The sequence below is a fragment of the Python bivittatus genome, unplaced genomic scaffold, assembly GCF_059951505.1.
Source record: "Python bivittatus isolate LINGU-HERP-01145 unplaced genomic scaffold, Pbiv_v1 ctg000690_np1212, whole genome shotgun sequence".
Taxonomy (NCBI): Eukaryota; Metazoa; Chordata; class Lepidosauria; order Squamata; family Pythonidae; genus Python; species Python bivittatus.
In genome coordinates this window covers 20,777,190-20,794,890 of record NW_028277096.1, presented here as the reverse complement: position 1 = coordinate 20,794,890, position 17,701 = coordinate 20,777,190, and the positions used below count along the sequence as shown (strand labels likewise).

The 17,701-nt window shown below is 40.6% G+C and overlaps 1 protein-coding gene across 1 annotated transcript in view; it reads left to right on the top strand.

Moving 5' to 3' along the window:
- Positions 1-17,701, top strand: part of BRIP1 (BRCA1 interacting DNA helicase 1) — a 112,716-nt gene that overhangs the window by 30,235 nt on the left and 64,780 nt on the right. Inside the window, exons 8-14 of the mRNA XM_025166061.2 lie at positions 4,514-4,807; positions 10,053-10,274; positions 11,370-11,569; positions 13,751-13,883; positions 15,012-15,157; positions 15,273-15,438; positions 17,350-17,490. Coding sequence (XP_025021829.2) covers positions 4,514-4,807; positions 10,053-10,274; positions 11,370-11,569; positions 13,751-13,883; positions 15,012-15,157; positions 15,273-15,438; positions 17,350-17,490 — 1,302 coding nt within the window. The remainder of the gene's footprint in view (positions 1-4,513; positions 4,808-10,052; positions 10,275-11,369; positions 11,570-13,750; positions 13,884-15,011; positions 15,158-15,272; positions 15,439-17,349; positions 17,491-17,701) is intronic.

Below are 17,701 nucleotides of genomic sequence, written 5' to 3'. Positions count from 1 at the left end.
CTAGTCACACTTCTCTAGTGTTCCTCGTTGGGTCAAATACACCTACCAGGTGTTCCATCAAAGGGCACTTTATCCTAAGTTTGTGTGCGCGTGTGCACGGCCACGTGCACGTGGATGCACTTTTCCTCCCTCTTTTCTGAAAAGCCATCTAGAGCGTTGACTGTAATATCACGCGGCATAGTTTGAGTTCCAGTTTTTCTGCTGGACTATAGAGCAGAGGCCAAGAGAGCTGCATATGTAATGGACACCATCCGTCAGCTGTTTCCTCCTTTACGGCTGACAAGAGGCCCATTCATAACTCTTCCTTTTATCCTTTGGGTGAATAAGTAATTATTCAATATCGAGAAGGACGGGTATTTGGAAGCAGCTATTTAATGTGGCAGCACAACATAATGAAATCTGCCGTTTCTGGCAACCTGAGAGAGGAATGTAACAATTCTAGCGCGGCCAGTAACCTTATCCACATTGACGGCCTGTTTATTTGGCACGTCAGCCAGCCTTTTATCCCATTGACTGGCAGCTCCTGAAGGGTTGCATTTACTTCCATCCTATCCCGCATTGTAATATTTAATGGTAGACAAGCTTGAGTGGGACTGTGGGTAATTTGAACCTGCTTTTCCATAGAGCAAAGGCCAAGAGATAGTTGATCCTGACTATTGTAGCATAACGCGCACAGTGACTTAGCATTTGCTTACGGGGGATAATCTTACTGATTACAATTAAGAGGAGGGGGGAAAATCTGACAAGAACACTGTGTCTGGTTCTCCTTGTCAGTGTGACATTTTTTACGCCAGGAAGATGATGTCCGGTTGTAGCATCCCTCTCATTATCACTGTTATTATTAGCCTAGCAGGGATCACAGATCAGAGTGAACACTAGAATCCCGGAGACGGAAGGGGCTATTTAGACCTTTGAGTTCAACCCCCAGCTCAGGGCAGGGATCCAAATTAAAAAAGACTTGACAGATGGCTGTCCAGCTTCTGCTTTATGACATTTCAACAAAGGGCCCACCACCTCTCTGGGTCACTGGTTCCACAGTCAAACTATTCTTATTATTAGGGAATTTTTCTTAATATTCAGTTGGAATCTGTCTTTTTCTAACTTAGGACGGTTATCACAGACAACACCAGCATTTTTGGTGTGAAGTCCTTTCAAGTAGTTGAAGAGTGTTATACCCACCATTGATTGACTGAGGAGATGTCAGTTGCCTTAGTCAGTCATCCTATCTCAAAGCTAACCATGGCGTCTCCAACAGTCTCTTATCAAAGAATCATAGAAGGGGAAGATGTTGTAGGAGGAGAGAGACATTATAGTCTATGGTAGCAAAAAATCAGGAGGAGTCTGGTAGCACCTTTTCCGACTAACACATTTTATGTATTTATTTTTTATTTATTTTTCAAATTTATCATTGCCCATCTCACTGACAGATTCCAACTGAATATTAAAAAATGTTATTATAAGGCATAAGCTTTCATCAGCTGCAGCTCGCTTCATCAGAATGGGTCTATTCTAACTTGCTTGGTACAGAATTTGAAAAATTTGAAAAATAAATAAAAAATAAATACATAAAATCTGCTACAGCATTTCTGGTAGATGGCTATTGACCCTCTCTTTGAAGACCTCTAGTGAAGGGAACATACCATGTCATGAAATAACATATTCCACTGGTTGACAGTTCTTAACTGTCAGGAAATTGCTCCTTAACTGCTCATAATATCTAACCTGAATCTACCCCCCTGCAGTTTCAACCCATTGGTTTCTTCCAGGGCAGTACAATGCAAATCTACTTCCTCTTCTCTGTGACAGCCTTTAGATATCTGAAGACTGTTACTATTTCTCCCAGTCTTCTGCAGGCTAAACATACTCAATTCCTTTAACTATATCTCATAATGCTTGGTTTCTAGTTTCCACACCATCATGATAGTTTTCCTCTTAACTTGCTCATGTTTATCAATCTCATTTTAGAGCATGGTGCCCAGAACTGGACACAGGACTCCAAACAGGGCCTGATCAGAGCATAGTGGAGTAAGACAATTACTTCCCATGATCTGGATGTTATGTTCCTGTTAACAAGTTCCAAAACAACGTTTGCCTTTTTAGCAGCTTCATCACACTGTTAGCTTATGTTCAACTTGCAATCTATTAGAACACTCAGATCCTTTTCACATGTACAGTTGCCATGGCACATCTCCCCCCATCCGGTAGTTGTGCTTTTCATTTTCAGATTTTTTTCCTTGTTAAATTTCATCCTGTTCATTTTGGCACGCTCCTCAAGTCTGTCTAGATTTTTGAATCTTCTCTTTCTCTTCTAAATGGTTCGCCACTCTTCCTCATTTTGTGTCACTTGCAAATTTGATAATCTCTTCAATTCCTTCATCCAGGTCATTAATAAAAAATGTTCAGTAGCACAAGACTCAGAATAGAGCTGTTTATGAGTCTCTCTGGGTGAGGTCCTCTAGCCAGTTATAAATCCATCAAACAGTTGTATCATCTAGCTCATTGCTTTACCATTTTATTAGTTACAGTATGAGAATATTTTTACCAATTAAATATTAAATATGAGGAACTTCATTGAATCTTTGTTGAGGTCAGGATACATTGTGTTCATGGCTGTCTCCTGATCTATGAAGTTAGTAACTCTGTCAAAATGTTAGTCTGGCATGCCTTGTTTGTGACAAATCCATGCTGGCTCTTCTTAAATGTTGCATTCCTATCCAGGCACTCACAACTATGCAGTTTTATTATCTGTTTGATGTTCTTTCCCAGTATAGAAGTCAAGTGGACAGGTCTATAATTTCCTGAGTTGTCCTCCATTTCATCTTTGAAGAAAGGAACATTTGCTCTCTTCCAGTCTTCTGGAGTTTTCAGAGGCTACAGTTAGCAATTCTGCAATCGCCTCCATTACTTCCTTCAGTACTCTATATTGTAATTTATCTGGCCCTGGTGATCTGAATGCAGTTAAATTAACCAAGACTACACCTACACAGTTGGTGCAAAGATACCCCACTGTTTCCAGAGGATATACTCGCATGTCATCGTCTGTATCTCATGGTCTACCTGAAGTTGAAGCAGCGTGAAGATAGCTTAGGGTGCTCCATTCTGGAAGTGGTGTTTTCCCTCTTCTCCCAGTTCAAGACTCAAGATGGGAGAGGAGGAGGAGACGGCTTGAAGTGACATGGTCAGAGAAAACAAACTGCTCATTCCCAATTGGTCCAGTAGGGCTGCTGGGACTGCCCCTTGCATCCAGTCCCCTGTGATGGAGACCAGCCCTGGCTTTTTCCTCCTCCTTTTTTAAATGGGTTGGTCAACCAGGGTGGACCCAGAGGGCAAGAAGCCCTGAAATTAGCCAACCTGTCCCTGGCTTGACAGACATAACTGAAAATGCTATTGAAAATGCTCTTGCACCTCTGCAGTGGCTGCATCTTGGTTGTCCAAATCTGAACAACTACTAGATGGCAGCCAAGAGTTACCTAGTGATTAGATCATCCACCAGTGGACCATAATCACAAGGAACCTTTTAAGAAAATCAGTCAGTTGATGGCATGATGGGAAAGAAAGAAAGAAAAAGGTTGCAATGCACAAAGAAAGCAGAACATCGTACATGTCAATCGGAAGTGGCTTTCTGCATGGTGGATGTCATTGGTTTTATGTAATTCATTGAGCAAGTTAATTGGAGTCTCCAGACAAAATCAGAATTAAATACTTCAAGAAGTTGCCGTAACGCTGTCATTTATAAGCTTTGGGTGTCCTTTGAAATAAGCCTTTAACATTGCAATCCTCTGTTCAGGACTCTGCATTCAGTAGGTTTTATGCCTAGGAAAATGTGCTTAGATTAATTTTATTACGATCAGTCAACATTTCCTGAGCTATTTCAGCCATAACTCTCTGGCCCATTTCCGCTTTGGTAATTTAGTTTTGCTTGTTAAAAAAAAGTGAAGATCTCAGACAATATGCATTGTTACTGCAGTTGAAAAATGATACTTCGCTGGTCTGTAAATTCACTGTTCTGAACATAATGAAGTGTGTTTCTTACATTCAGACTAATGTAGCATTTTTAGCTGCATTTACTTCAATGTTACTTAGTCTGTTGTTCATGTTACTTGATTCTAAATGGAATGAATGTGAAATGTAGAATGTAATTCTGAGTTTGCAACAAAAACACCTTAAGATGCATTAGCTAGTGTGAAGTGCTATTTTGCTTGTAGTTTCTGTTGTGCCTGAAACGGGTAGTCAGTTCAATAAGAAATGTGGGTTATCAGGCAATGATAAAAGAGAATTAATTTATTTTCCCAAGTGATGTTTTCTTTACCAGAATTAAAAGGGAAGAAAGTGAGAGGTTGTAATTGAGAACAGATGGTACAGTATCTTCATATGATTGCTATTATTTTTCAACTGAATGCTTAATTGAGATTTTAGTTCCTCTTTGAAAATTTGCAGTTGGATAGAAAGGAACTTTTCTAGAAGGAGAAAAATTTGCCGTGTTAATAGCTTTAATGGAATTTCTTTCCCATAGTTACAGCCTTCCAGTCCCTGCACTAAGTGTTCCTGTTCCTCCCTTGAGCAAACTGTCAAAGATACTGCTGATGCAAAGAAGGAAAATGGAGGGAAGGCACTGATCCCCAAAATATTTTTTGGAACCCGAACTCACAAGCAAATAGCTCAGATTGTTAAGGAGCTGCAGAGGACGGCCTACTCAAGCGTTCGCATGACCATTCTTTCGAGTAGGGACCATTCTTGTGTCAATCCAAGAGTCTCCCGAGGCAGCAACAAGAATGAAAAATGTGTAGAGCTGCTAGAAGCAAAAAATGTGAGTTATTTCTTTCATTATTATCACTTTAACATTTGGTTGTTTTTAAGATGGCGATCTGTTATTCTTTGCTAATTTAAGGTAAATGGGCAAGTCCCTCTTGTCATGCTTGACTCCTGGTGATTTCCTGGATACAGGTAGCCCTGGGTTAAGAATGCCCAGTTTAAGGACAACCCATAGTTAAGAAGGGAGCCTATTGTAGCAAAATTCAAGTTAAATACCCAATGGTTTGAGTTCATTCTGCAATACTATTGATACAGTATCATTAACTGGGGACTACTTGTATATCTGTGTAGTTTCCAGGAAATAAATAAATAGGTAGATGATAGGTACAGGTAATCCCCAGTTTAAGAACAAGTTCCGTTCTCAAGATCTGCCCTTAAGTTGAGGGGGGGGCCAATGGTAAATTTTCATTTCCTTGCTCAGCAATACTGAAAGTTCTGTCTGTTTTTTATCAGTAGCATCCTTTAGTAAATTATATAGTGCAGAAGCTAGATAAACTTTTGCCGGATAAACAAAATAATATCCGTAGTCCAGAGATCACGGCCAAACTTGTTAGAAAAATAAAAATCAGAGCTTAAGTAATTGTAAATTCGTTTGGAGAAATGGCTGTTGCAGCCCATGGGAGCACACAGACATGTTACAGACATGTGCATGACATCTTCATATGCCATGCTTAGCTTTCATTCATTTTGGATTATAAGTTTACTTTTCATTCCCAGAGGCTTTTGGTAGAGTGTTAAATTAGTAATATATTCAAAAGAACAAGCCGCTGTTAATGAAAATGCAGTTCCACCCCAGAGGCAAAAAAGGTTAGAGTAGACTAACCTCAAAGTTTTGCAAAACAGAAGATTCTTTAGCCAGATACCCAAAGCCAAAAAGGAAACAGCCAGTTTCCCTGAAATAAGAAATTCCACAGCCACAGTTTTTGACAAAACCAAGGACAACTGAGTTGTTTCTGCATATCCAGTACAACAATAAATGTATTATCACTTCTAGAGCACTTTTAAAACTGCAGTTCTCTAAATTTGTGAAAATAAGTCTCTCTCTGGCCAGAATTCAATAGCATTTATTTTTTTAGGCGATTTATGTTTATCACTTTTGAACCATGAAAACAGCTGGGTTATTTGGGGATAGGCCCTTAACACATTTGGATAATCCAATCCTGGATTAATAAACTTTGATGTACATGCCACCTTATTTTAAATGGACTCCTGGCTTATTTGAAGCTTCTTGGTTAATTGCTTCCTGGCATCTTCACTTGTTCACATGAAGCAGCAGCAAAGATATTACAGTGTAATTTTCTTGGCCTTATTAAGGTAGAATTTTATAATCTCTATTCCTTAGTCCTAGTCTTCCTGGTAGGCTAAGTTGGGTAGAAGAAGATGGAGTGTTCTGAAGAATTGATGTTATTATGGAAATTGATCTGTGTGTTCAATTTGGAAAGCAAAGAATGAAATGTTGAAATTGGGTTGGCAATGTGGTGCCCACAACACCTCTAGATAGCCAAAATCTAAAATTTGCTAAAAATTTTTGCCTCTAAAGTCTATTTTAAATGACCAAAATCGTGCAAGATTCTCGATGTTCTGACATAAAATCTTATAAGATTTTAATTGAGAATGGCAAGTTTGAAATGAATGGATTGTTTTATGAGATTTCAGACTCTGAAAAAAAATGGAGGATTATCTTCACCATGAAGTGCAATCATGTTCAGTCCCTGAAAAAGTTGCTCACTCTTTATTTAGTTCACTAAGCCCTGTAGAGTGAATCAGCATTGTCCTTCTACCTGGTGATCTGTGAGAGAGATGAGATCTGAAGAGCCAATTTTTGATTGACAAAAGTCAGGTTATTGAAATTATTTTACCCATGCCTAGTTATCTTAGCCTATGTAACAATCCTATGATGGACTAGCCAAGCAGGATGTCCAGTACAAACTATGTTTCAATAAGAATGATGAAATGTGCACCATGATGTCATATGCCTCTTGGGCGTGAAGTCACAATGCAAGAGGCGGAGCCTATATTGCAGTGTTGGGATCCACATTGGGTCATTTGACCCACCCCCTTGGTTTCCCCTTCTGGATTTCCATGTAGCCACGGTTTCAAATAAGGCCATGGGTTTTGTAGCACAGCAGGAAAACAAACCATATTCTCTCCCCACTCAACTTTCTCCTCTACACCAGGTGGAGATATGATTCAAAGCTGCAGGAAGCCTTGTCGTTATGAGCTCTATGGCTCTCGGAAGCACGGGGAGTCAGACAAGCCAACAGTGTTGGCAGCGTCCTTTTGCCTTTTCCTCCACATGTTCTCAGCTGACTTTGGAACTTGACAAGGGTGACCAAGGTGTTAAATCTTCCGGGTTGCCCTCCCTCCCTCCTTCAAACCCTCCAAGTCAAGGGATGTGATAACAGGGACCAATTAGCACTGTCACTGAGCATGGTTTCGCTTTACCCTAAGACCATATTGCAAACTTTAGTTTGATAAACGGATGGCTGACAGTTTGTGGCTAACGCTTGGGCTGCCAAAGCTCCCTTCCGCTTAAGCTGTAGCCGGCTTAGCACAGAACAGCTTTTGCCTTGGTCAAAAGAGCCTTAGAGGGCTTGACAAAAAAGGGACGGTGTCACAAGTTCTTTTTAAACTATACCCAGTTTGATTAACTCAGACTCAAAAGATCCACCAAAATCACTGGGCCCTAGACTTTGGATTTTTACGCCTCCCTATAAGGGCCGGGGAGATGTTTTATTCTGGAAAAAACTACTCATGATACAAACGTGAAATGTACAAACATGTATGTGCAAGTTCTTCCTATGGCTATTACCTTATCCTACACTATTTCTATTACTGCTGGTATTATACAATTTTCTCTATACTGTATTATACTACTATTACTATACTACACTCTATAGCAGTGATGGCGAACCTATGACACACGTGTCAGATGTGACACACCATGATGTTTTGGGTGGCACACCAGTGTTCACCAACACCCCACAACAACTATTCTCCCTGTCTGAGTTGCCAAAGAAACTGAGTTTGTTTTACTCGTATTTCATTTTTGTAATTATTTGACTTTTTTAATATAATACACAGCACCACACATGACTGGACTGTATTTTTTTAAATAAATGAATATGTAAAGAATTGTTCCTCTTTTGTTCGGGGGTGGGGGTGACGTGCCAGCAGAGTCATTAGGCATTTTCTGAATTTTTGACACGCCGAGCCCCAAAAGTTCACCATTACTGCTCTATACTATTACTTCTACTTCTATGCTATATTATACTGTTACTAGTACTAGTATACCATTACTATTGCTATTATTGCTACTATTGCTATTAAAAGTATACAACAGTGTTTTACTCTTACAGTTCCTGGTCTGTCTTTAAATACTCTGTCTGGGACTTTTTCTATTTTTTTTCTTCTTCTTTATTAATAGGCAGCATGTAAAACACTTGTATCTTCCCAATGTTGGGCTTGGCTTGGGTGTTCTTGTGTTGTTCTGTGCCTCTTCGTTTTCCTCCAGACCAGTGTTTCTCAACCTTGGCCACTTGAAGATGTGTGGAGTTCAACTGGGGCTGGCAAGGCTGGCTGGGGAATTCTGGGAGTTGAAGTCCACACATCTTCAAGTGGCTAAGGTTGAGAAACACTGCTCTAGACCCCGCAGTCCCTGTGAAGAAAAACACTTTCTTTTAACTGGCTGCTTTCTCTGTTTGTTTGTTTGTTTATTTATTAAATTTATACACCACCCATCTCCCCCAGAGGGCTCACCATTAAAAACAAAGCTCAAAAACAGTTAAAAATATAAACGTCCACATTAATTTACTTTAAATTCTTTGATTTTCATTTATTTATTTATTTATATTTCAAATTTGTCACCGCCCATCTCCCTGTGGAGTGACACTGGGCGGTTCACAGTAAAAATAGAAGAGACATGAATTAAAATAGATAAATATGAATTAATTAAGATATGCTAAAAACAAACCTCCTTTGTAATAAAGTGTCGCCACTGCAGAGCTTCCAAAACAGGCACGTCGCCTCTGTTCTCCTCCCTCACCTGTTTCAAGGTTGCAGCTTTTATCAGCAACTCTGATAAACTTTCATCAGTAACTCTGCTGTGCTTATAAGGAGGCATATATTATAAGGAGGGCTTATAAGGCAGCCTGTAGTTGTTCCTCAACACCCTGCTCTTCCCCTGACAGTCCTCCAGACACTTTCTGCCTCGACTTTGTTTTAATGTGCAGTGTCGAATATTTGTGAAAATCACAAACATTCAGCAATGTGTATTAAAACAAAGTCGAGATGGAGAGCATCTAAAGAAAACAGGATGAGCAAGATTAGGACGAACTAGACTGCAGGAAGCGAATTTGCCAAGTTCTGCTGTGGAAATTACTGAAGAGGATTCTCTTTCTCCAGAACGTACAGTGAAATTCTGGCTTGAAAATGGTCTTGGATGTTTAGGATGTTAACTAGCATCACGTGCCTAACTTGTGGTGGGAGGCTAATTCTCTAAAGCAGTGTTTTTCGACCTCAGCAACTTGAAGATGGGTGGACTTCAGCTCCCAGAATCCCCCAACCAGCATGCTGGCTGGGAAAGTCTGGGACTTGAAGTCCACCCATCATCAAGTTGCTGAGGTTGAGAAACACCGCTCTAAAGAGGCAGGTAGAAACATTTGCTTTTGAGCGAGTTGCAATTCTATTATGTCTCGACCAAGGGAAATGGGTTGGATTCAGCTGCATTAGGGAACAAACCAGATTTGAAGCAACCCACGGTTAAGGCAGCAGGAGTTAGGAGAACCTTTTGTATTGTGACATTTATTTATTTATACATACATACATCACACTTATATAGACTTATCCATAAAATGGAAACTATTGTTTGTTGCAATTGAAGTGGGCCAATATTTTGAATTTCAGAATGACCCAGTATGGTATAATGGTTAAGGTATTAGACTAGGAGCAGGGAGACCCAGATTCTAGTTTAATCTTAGCTATGGAATGCGCTGACTGACGTTGGGCCAGTCACTCTCTCTCAGCCCAGCCCACCTCACAGGGTAGGCGGTGGGGAAAAGTAGGAAAAGGGAGCACCATGTATACCGTTTTGAACTCCTATCCAAAACAGGTGGGATATGAATCTAGCAAATAAAAATCTAAATTCCAGTTTTCCTTCCTGAACTCAGCTGATCCTCGTGAAATAAAATGCACATGAAGGTGTGTTGTTTTTGAAATGTTCTTAATTGTTCTGCTTCCAGGGCGTGTCTTGCTCTTTTTATCACGGAGTCCACAGGCTTAGCGAGCATCTCTTGATACAGTCTGCCCATAAAGACTACCGGGCCTGGGACTTGGAAGATCTGGTGAGCCTGGGAAAGAGACTCCGATCCTGTGCCTACTTTGCCGCTCGGGAGCTAATGGTGGACGCTGAGATTGTGTTCTGTCCTTACAACTACCTTTTGGACTCTCAAATAAGAGAAAGCGTAAGCATGAATATCTTCTGTTGACTGATTGTGGACGTCAGAAAGCGTGCATAAGCAGCTTCCTGTGGTCACCATCAAGAGTGGCGTGCCCCACGCAGCTGGGCAAGACCAAGGAAGCCAGAACGACACAATGCCGGGATGAGCTAAGAGTAATTTCCAGCCATCATTTATAGGGAGCCAATTAAGGCAGAGCCTCTTGGAGTGGTTGGAAATGCTTCGTCCCAGGTTTCTCAGTGTTCCTCAACCTTGGCAGTTGGAAGATGTGTGGACTTCAACTCCCAGAATTCCCCAGCCAGCCATGCTGTTGAAGTCCACACATCTTCCAGCTGCCAAGGTTGAGGAACACTAGTTTAGGAGATGACCCATCAAATCGTCCATCCACCATCTCTGCACTGCTTATGTCTGCTCTCTCTTCTGTTCCTTTCCCAACCTCCCCTGAAATTCTCACAAAAGGGAAGATTTACTTTACGTTAGATCCAAAGTGTTGTAAGAGGAAGGAGGACAAAATCATTTGGGGAGATGGGCGGGGACAAGTTAAATAACATAAAAATAAAAAATTTGCACTGCTCCACATACAGCGTTCTTATCCAAACACAAGCAGTTTTTTCAGAGTGCAACCCTATAATAACAGAGTGGCAGAGAATAAGAAAAAGGTATGTTCTGTACCGTAAAAGCTACAGTGTGCATGTGTAAAATCTTACTTTACGGCAAGGCAAACAGAAGAATGTCTTTGAAATCTTTTCTTTTAGCAATATCTTTCAAGTAAAAAATTACTTTCCAGTAGCGCACTTGGATCCAGTTTTATAAGCCACAGGTGAATATTGTGTTTAGGCCAATAATTGTACCAATACCAAAAACTTTTCACTAGAGAGGTTGAGAAAAAAATGACTGAGTTGTTGCTGCTAAAGCAAACATGATCCCACTAATATACTGCAAAACTAAAATAAATTAAGCAGTATTGAAGCCATAACTGGAGTTATGGAGTTATAACATGGCCATAACTGCAGTTTCATTGAAAATGTAAAGAAAAAAGGAAGCTATATGGAAGAGGCTGCTTTTGCTAATTGTTAAGTTGGTTGGTTTTAATTTTTGCAGTTGGAAATTAAGTTGAAAGACCAGGTGGTGATTTTAGACGAAGCTCATAATATTGAGGACTCCGCGCGGGAGTCAGCCAGCTATAGTGTGACGGAAGAGCAGCTCAGATTGGCTCGAGAGGAGCTGGACACTATGGTGAACCACAACATTAGGCGGGCGGACCACGAGCCCTTGCGTGCCGTATGCCTCAGCCTGACAAAGTAAGTGAAGACCATTTAGCAGAGGGTGAAAGATCTGTAGTGAAAATGAATGGAGATATTGTTATTATATTAATAAAATTTTTAATGATATTAAGACCGTTTCATTTCCTCATTTTCCTGTATATCTTGTGGCAACTGTAAATGGTCTTGATGATGATGATGATGATAACAGTCTTGGGTGAGGTCAGCACAGAAACCGTGGAATCCGCCTTATCCTGTTTGAATGATACAGCATTATACTTGTGATAGCTCCACTTTAAACTGACAGGCCTCAGCTCGCCAGTGGTTCAGGCATGGGGTTTTCTTTCCTTCCAGGGATTTTGATGTACAACATCTCCCCTCTTCTGTTTCACTGAGTGATGATGGTGGTAGGGGCGACCCCATTCTGTAGAGAAGGGGGAGCAGAGAAGGGTTATGACGCTTTCTGCCTAAACTGCTTTGTCTGAAGCTGGCATTCCAGATTTGGTCTTGAGAACCAAGAGACTAGCCGGGGGGGGGGGGTGTAATTTTCTCTGAACAGCATCTTTATCTGAAGTGGGGAGGAAGAACTTAAAAGCTGCTCTTCTCAACAACCCTTATCTAGATGGCTCTTTCTCCATATGAGTGTTAAGGAAACTGCAGATAAGAATATTTGGTGCAGATCCAAAACTTCATTTTTTGTTTTCCTGCTATTGAGATCCATGTTTTTTCTGTCCCTGAAAAAAATGAAGGCTTTTTTCCTGCCACAGTGGCGAATTCTCCCATAGTGGCTCTTTGGGATGTTTAAAAAAAAAACAAAAAACCACAAACCCTTTTGCCCGGATGAAAAGAACGAAGCTGAAGTCTGGAATGCCCCAAGCCTTTAACCTTATCAGAAAAACTGAGGTTGATTGTCCCGCCAACCTGCCCAGTCATAGTGAAAGCAGGCAGAAAGCAGGAGAACAGATATAAAAGACAGCAGCAAAGAAGTTCTCCGACCAAGTGGCAGAGCTGCCAATTCAGAAATCTAAATTTTCCATGTTATTTCTTCCAAATCCTTCTGACATTCAGGTCCTGCAGAGCTGTACAAAACATCTCATACTTTTTTTGAATTTGATCAGTTCGGCCCTTTTTCGCATTGCGTTTCCAGGAATGCCCACAAGGACTCGTCAGGAAAGTCAAGATGACAGCTGCGATGGCACGTCCAAAGCCCTGCTCATTTTTTTAATGTGATGCACATCCAGCACAAGTGGTGCTTTGGTTGTACTGCTGTGATGGCCATCTTGACTTTTCTGACCAAACCCTGTAGAGAACCCTGCAGGTTTTAAAAATGAGCTTGCATCGTGTAGACCTGTGCAAAGCATTTGACACTCTTTAATTTAATGGCCTTGGATCCTCTTCACCCTGCATGCACTAAAAACGAATTCACATTGTGCAGAGTTGCACAAACTGTTTGGCCGAAGTGCTTTGCGGTGGGCAGCTGAGTCTTTTGCAAGGCTTGGGCAGCCGTTTTGAAATCTGCTCCTGGCTGTCTGCACATGTGTGAGGGTCCACAGCTGCTTTGCTCTTTTAGCGGCTCAGAAAGAGAGGCTTCCTTCTCTCTCCTGTTTATCGCGACGTGCATCTTTTAAGGGCTTTGAATGATATTTTTAAAAAAACGTTACAAGTCCTTTACTTTCAGAATGCTTTGCCTTTAGATGATGACTGTTCAGACTGTTTTAACCTAAAAGCCCTGAGGGTCCATTCATTCCTTCATTCATTCATTCATTCAATATGCCACCCATCTCCCCCAGAGGGTCCTTGGATTTGTCGCTCTATTCATGCTTGTTTTTTTAGGGGTTTTTTTCCATACAAGACTTGTGCCTTTCAACAACAGTTTGAGTTATGCAAAAATTACCGCTCTGCAGTGGAAATGTGCTTCAAATCTCACTGAAGTTTAAGATATTGTGCATTAGTCGTCTTCTTCTGTTTTTTAGATCATAGGAGCGTGTGGATCACTTTGAATTTGTATGTGTATTTCAGATGCCCATTTGGATTCAATACAGGATATTTCCGTCATTTTAGAAGTGCTTTGAATTTGAAACAGAGCTTTTTCCAGCTCAAATCACTTCAGAATGAGTCCAAGAGACCATCAAAAAGTTGAGACGAGTTGGTTTGTAAACTCCAGAGTTAAAGATCTGCTGTTAACAAAAGTAACTGTAAAAATTGCTTGTTGTTTTACAGCTGGTTAAGGAAAGCCTGTAGTCAGCTGATCGAGCGAGGTTATGAGACCTCTAGTAAAGTGTGGAGTGGAAATCAAATGGTGACATTTCTGCATCAAATGGGAATAACAAATGCTACATTTCCCATCTTACAGGTAGGAATTTTTAATGATCCCTGAAAATCAATATGAGGGTGCCATCACTGTCTGGAGCGCTAGGTAACAATATCATATTAAGGTTTATTTGGCTAAAACAAACCTTTACACAATGTTCCTACATTGTTCGGGTTTTGCTCCACGGTCAGAGTAATTCGTTAATTAAAAACTACAGGTAGTCCTCACTTTCCAACCTCAATAGGGACTGGAATTTAGGTTGCGAAGCGTTTTGGTCGTTAAGCGAATCAGAACTGATTTTACAACCTTTTTTACGACAGTCATTAAGCGAATCACATGATCATTAAGCGAATCCAGCTTCCCCAATGGACATTTTTGCCAGAATTCACTTAATGACCACGTGATTCGCTTAACTACCACAGTGATTCGCTTAACAACTGTCATAAAAAAGGTCACAAATCATGATCACATGACCGCGGGAGTCATAAAGCACTCTTCCCAAGGCCATTGTAACTCCAGACCGCCGTTAATTGAATGGTCATTAAGCGAGGACTACCTGTAGTTTAGTAGCTAGTTCTGCTTTTGTTTCAGCAGGTGGCAGCCAAACTTGGCTGTTCTAGAAAAATTAGCATACAGTAATCGGTCCTGGGTATGGTCACCACTTGGAAAACCTGTCACTGTAGGCTGGATTGGGAAGTCAAAAAAAGAAATAGGCAATGGCAAGCCACTTCTGTAACAGTGCTGATAAAACAGGAGTTGAGCTTGATTCAGAGATGACCTTTTTTTAGTAGCTTTCTGCTTATCCCTACCAATTAGTGAAACCAGTGGATATTTTAAAGTTTATTAACATGGAAATAGAGGTCTTAATCACCATCATGCAAAACGTATTATAAATGCTTTGCAACTTTCATCAAAAAGAGATAATTTTAGATGCCAGAATATACAGTTTGATGCTTGGTTTTCGCTCATTATTCTTGTTATTTTTAATGAAATTGCTTCAACTTTGTTGAAGATCAGTCTGGTCAAATACATGAGAAGTCATCTGTCCGCCATCCAGAGTTTTACAAGGACTCAATTAGAAAATGTGGTGGAAACACCAAAGCCCCACCCCCGTGTAATAATTATGTAGGTTATTTAAAGTCCCTGTATAAATGTTTTGCTCTTTCATAGAAACATTTTCTTGCCGTGCTTGAAAAGGAAGAAAAGATCCAGGGGGGAGAAGAGATGGTTTCCATTCCAGTTATAAGTCCTTCAACTCAGGTTGTCCTAAAAGGTCTATTTATGGTCCTCCACTATCTTTTTAAAGAAAATCACAGGTCAGTAAAACTCCCACAGCCATTCTTTTTCTCCAGTGTACCAGTTGCGGTCCTCATAATTGAATGTATTTCAGGAATTTATCTACAGAGTCATTTTCAGTTTGCTTCTCCTTAGGTTTGCTGATGATTACCGAGTTGCCCTGCAGCAAACCTACGTTTGGATGAATGAAAATCCACCTGATGCTCCGGATAAGGATGGTTTCTTAGTCCTCTCCAAAAAAAGATCACAACACAAAATGGCCGTTCATAGCCTCAACTTCTGGTGCTTGAATCCCACAGTGGTAAGCTGGTTAGAAGGGGAAATAACATCTGTGCTTTTAGGGCCAAAGGACATGGGGAAAAAAAAAATAACCCTTGGTAGCAAAAATAGTCAGGCTGCTGATAGCACCTTTTCTGATTAACAGTTTTTATTAAAAGACAGAAGCTTTTGTGAGTTGCAGCCCATTTCATCAAATGCAATGATGTGGCTAAACCGATGGAGGGTTTAGATTGGGATGAGATGAGAGGGGAAGACAGGTCAGTTAGGCCGATGCAGCGTACCTCGTGAGGCAGATTACAAATATCAAGTATTTATCAAGTACCTATGGGTCAAGGAAAGCTGTCTGGTTGTCATTTCTTGGGTCTCTCTAGCAAAGACTGGCACTAACTGATCATTTTTCATTGGAGGTGCTGAGAATAAAATCTAGAAATTGTCCTGAGAAAGACTAGCTGTCCAGCAGATAGTTAAAGGATAGATTCCTTCCTTCCTTCCTTCCTTCCTTCCTTCCTTCCTTCCTTCCTTCCTTCCTTCCTTCCTTCCTTCCTTCCTTCCTTCCTTCCTTCCTTCCTTCCTTCCTTCCTTCCTTCCTTCCTTCCTTCCTTCCTTCCTTCCTTCCTTCCTACATTGCACCAGCTGGTATTCTAGCAACTTCTGTTTTGCCATAAAAAATATCTTCCCTTTCATATGATGTTCACATTTTAAAAAATTTATTTATTTAATTATAGCAATTTATATAGCCAACCAACAACTCTGGGCAGCAAACGTAAGATTAAAAACCAACAAAAGAAAGTAACAGTAACAGCCGAACCCCCTAAAGAATATAACAACAACATACATGTATGTATGTATGTATGTATGTATGTATGTATGTATGTATTTAATTGATATGGCCGCCCATCTCATATGCATGACTCACAATGGTGCCCAAAGACAGTCTAACCTGGTGTTTCTCAACCTTGGGAACTTTAAGATGTGTGGACTTCAACTCCCAGCATTCTCCCAGAATTCTGGGAGTTGAAGTCCACACATCTTAAAGTTCCCAAGGTTGAGAAACACAGGTCTAATCAAATCCACACAGACCCCATTACCTGGAGGGGCCATCCAGATCTTCAGAGATTTGCAAGAACCTAGCAGGGCAGGGCCCAAGAGAAGCTCAGGGGCTACAATGTACTGAAGTCCTTGTGATTAAGCTCCTCCAGACCACATATTGGCAGGCTTAAACAGGCTTTGCTGGCGCTGTGACAGAGGATACATACAGTTTTGGAAGCTTGGATAACACTGGGTATTATAGCGAAATAGGAAGAGTTATAGAAAGTAAAAACATCTTCAAATTGAGCTGGACTTGAGAGGACTATATGGGCACACCTATCCAGGTTTCTGGCATTACTATGGAAGTGGTTTGCTGCTGCCTCTTACAGAATATTTTTCAATTTTTCAATCTAGCCTACAACCCTGGGATCCCTTGTGGGATCTTGATCTGGCTTAGTTTCTGTGCCCATAAAGATGCCACAGGTGCCAGCTCTGGTCCTCTGTAGTACTGTCCCATCTAAGAACCAGATGAAGCCCATCAGAGCCCAATCTTGCATAACGTTCAAGCCTGACACAAGCAAACCGATCTATTAAAATACTTACATTGAGAGAGAAGAACAATATAAAATCAATACAGTTAGAAATGCTGGCTGGTGCATTAAACCAAAGTATGGTTTCTCATCTTTTCTTCCAGGGGACCTTGGCGTTATCCATTTTCTTCCAGTGCTGCCCATCAAACATCTTATTTTATATCTCTCACTGTGTGTATGTCTTTATCAATCAGTCAAACGCAGGGTGCTCTTTTTATTTTATAGCACAATAGCCATGTTTTGGAGACTTAAGTATCTATACATGAAAGCCACAAAGAAAACACTGAAATGTTTTCTGTATTTCTTCTCTCTAGGCCTTTTCTGATTTAAGTAGTGTGGTCAGATCCATCGTTTTAACCTCAGGGACACTTTCTCCAATGGACTCCTTTTCATCTGAGCTTGGGGTGAAGTTTTCCATTCAGCTTGAAGCAAACCATGTTATCAGAAATTCACAGGTAGGCTCTCTAGATTAAGGGGTGGATTCACTCTGATGTTCAGAATGTTATGAAGACTTGAATGTTAAGGTTTTTTTGAAGGTATTTCTGCAGGGTGTATCATTTCTTCCAGATTCAGAATAGATTGCTTGCTTGGTTAGTAAAAAGGAGAAGATAGAGATGTAATATTTTGAAGCAGTTCAAAGTAGTAGACGTAAAAACAGTTGTAAAC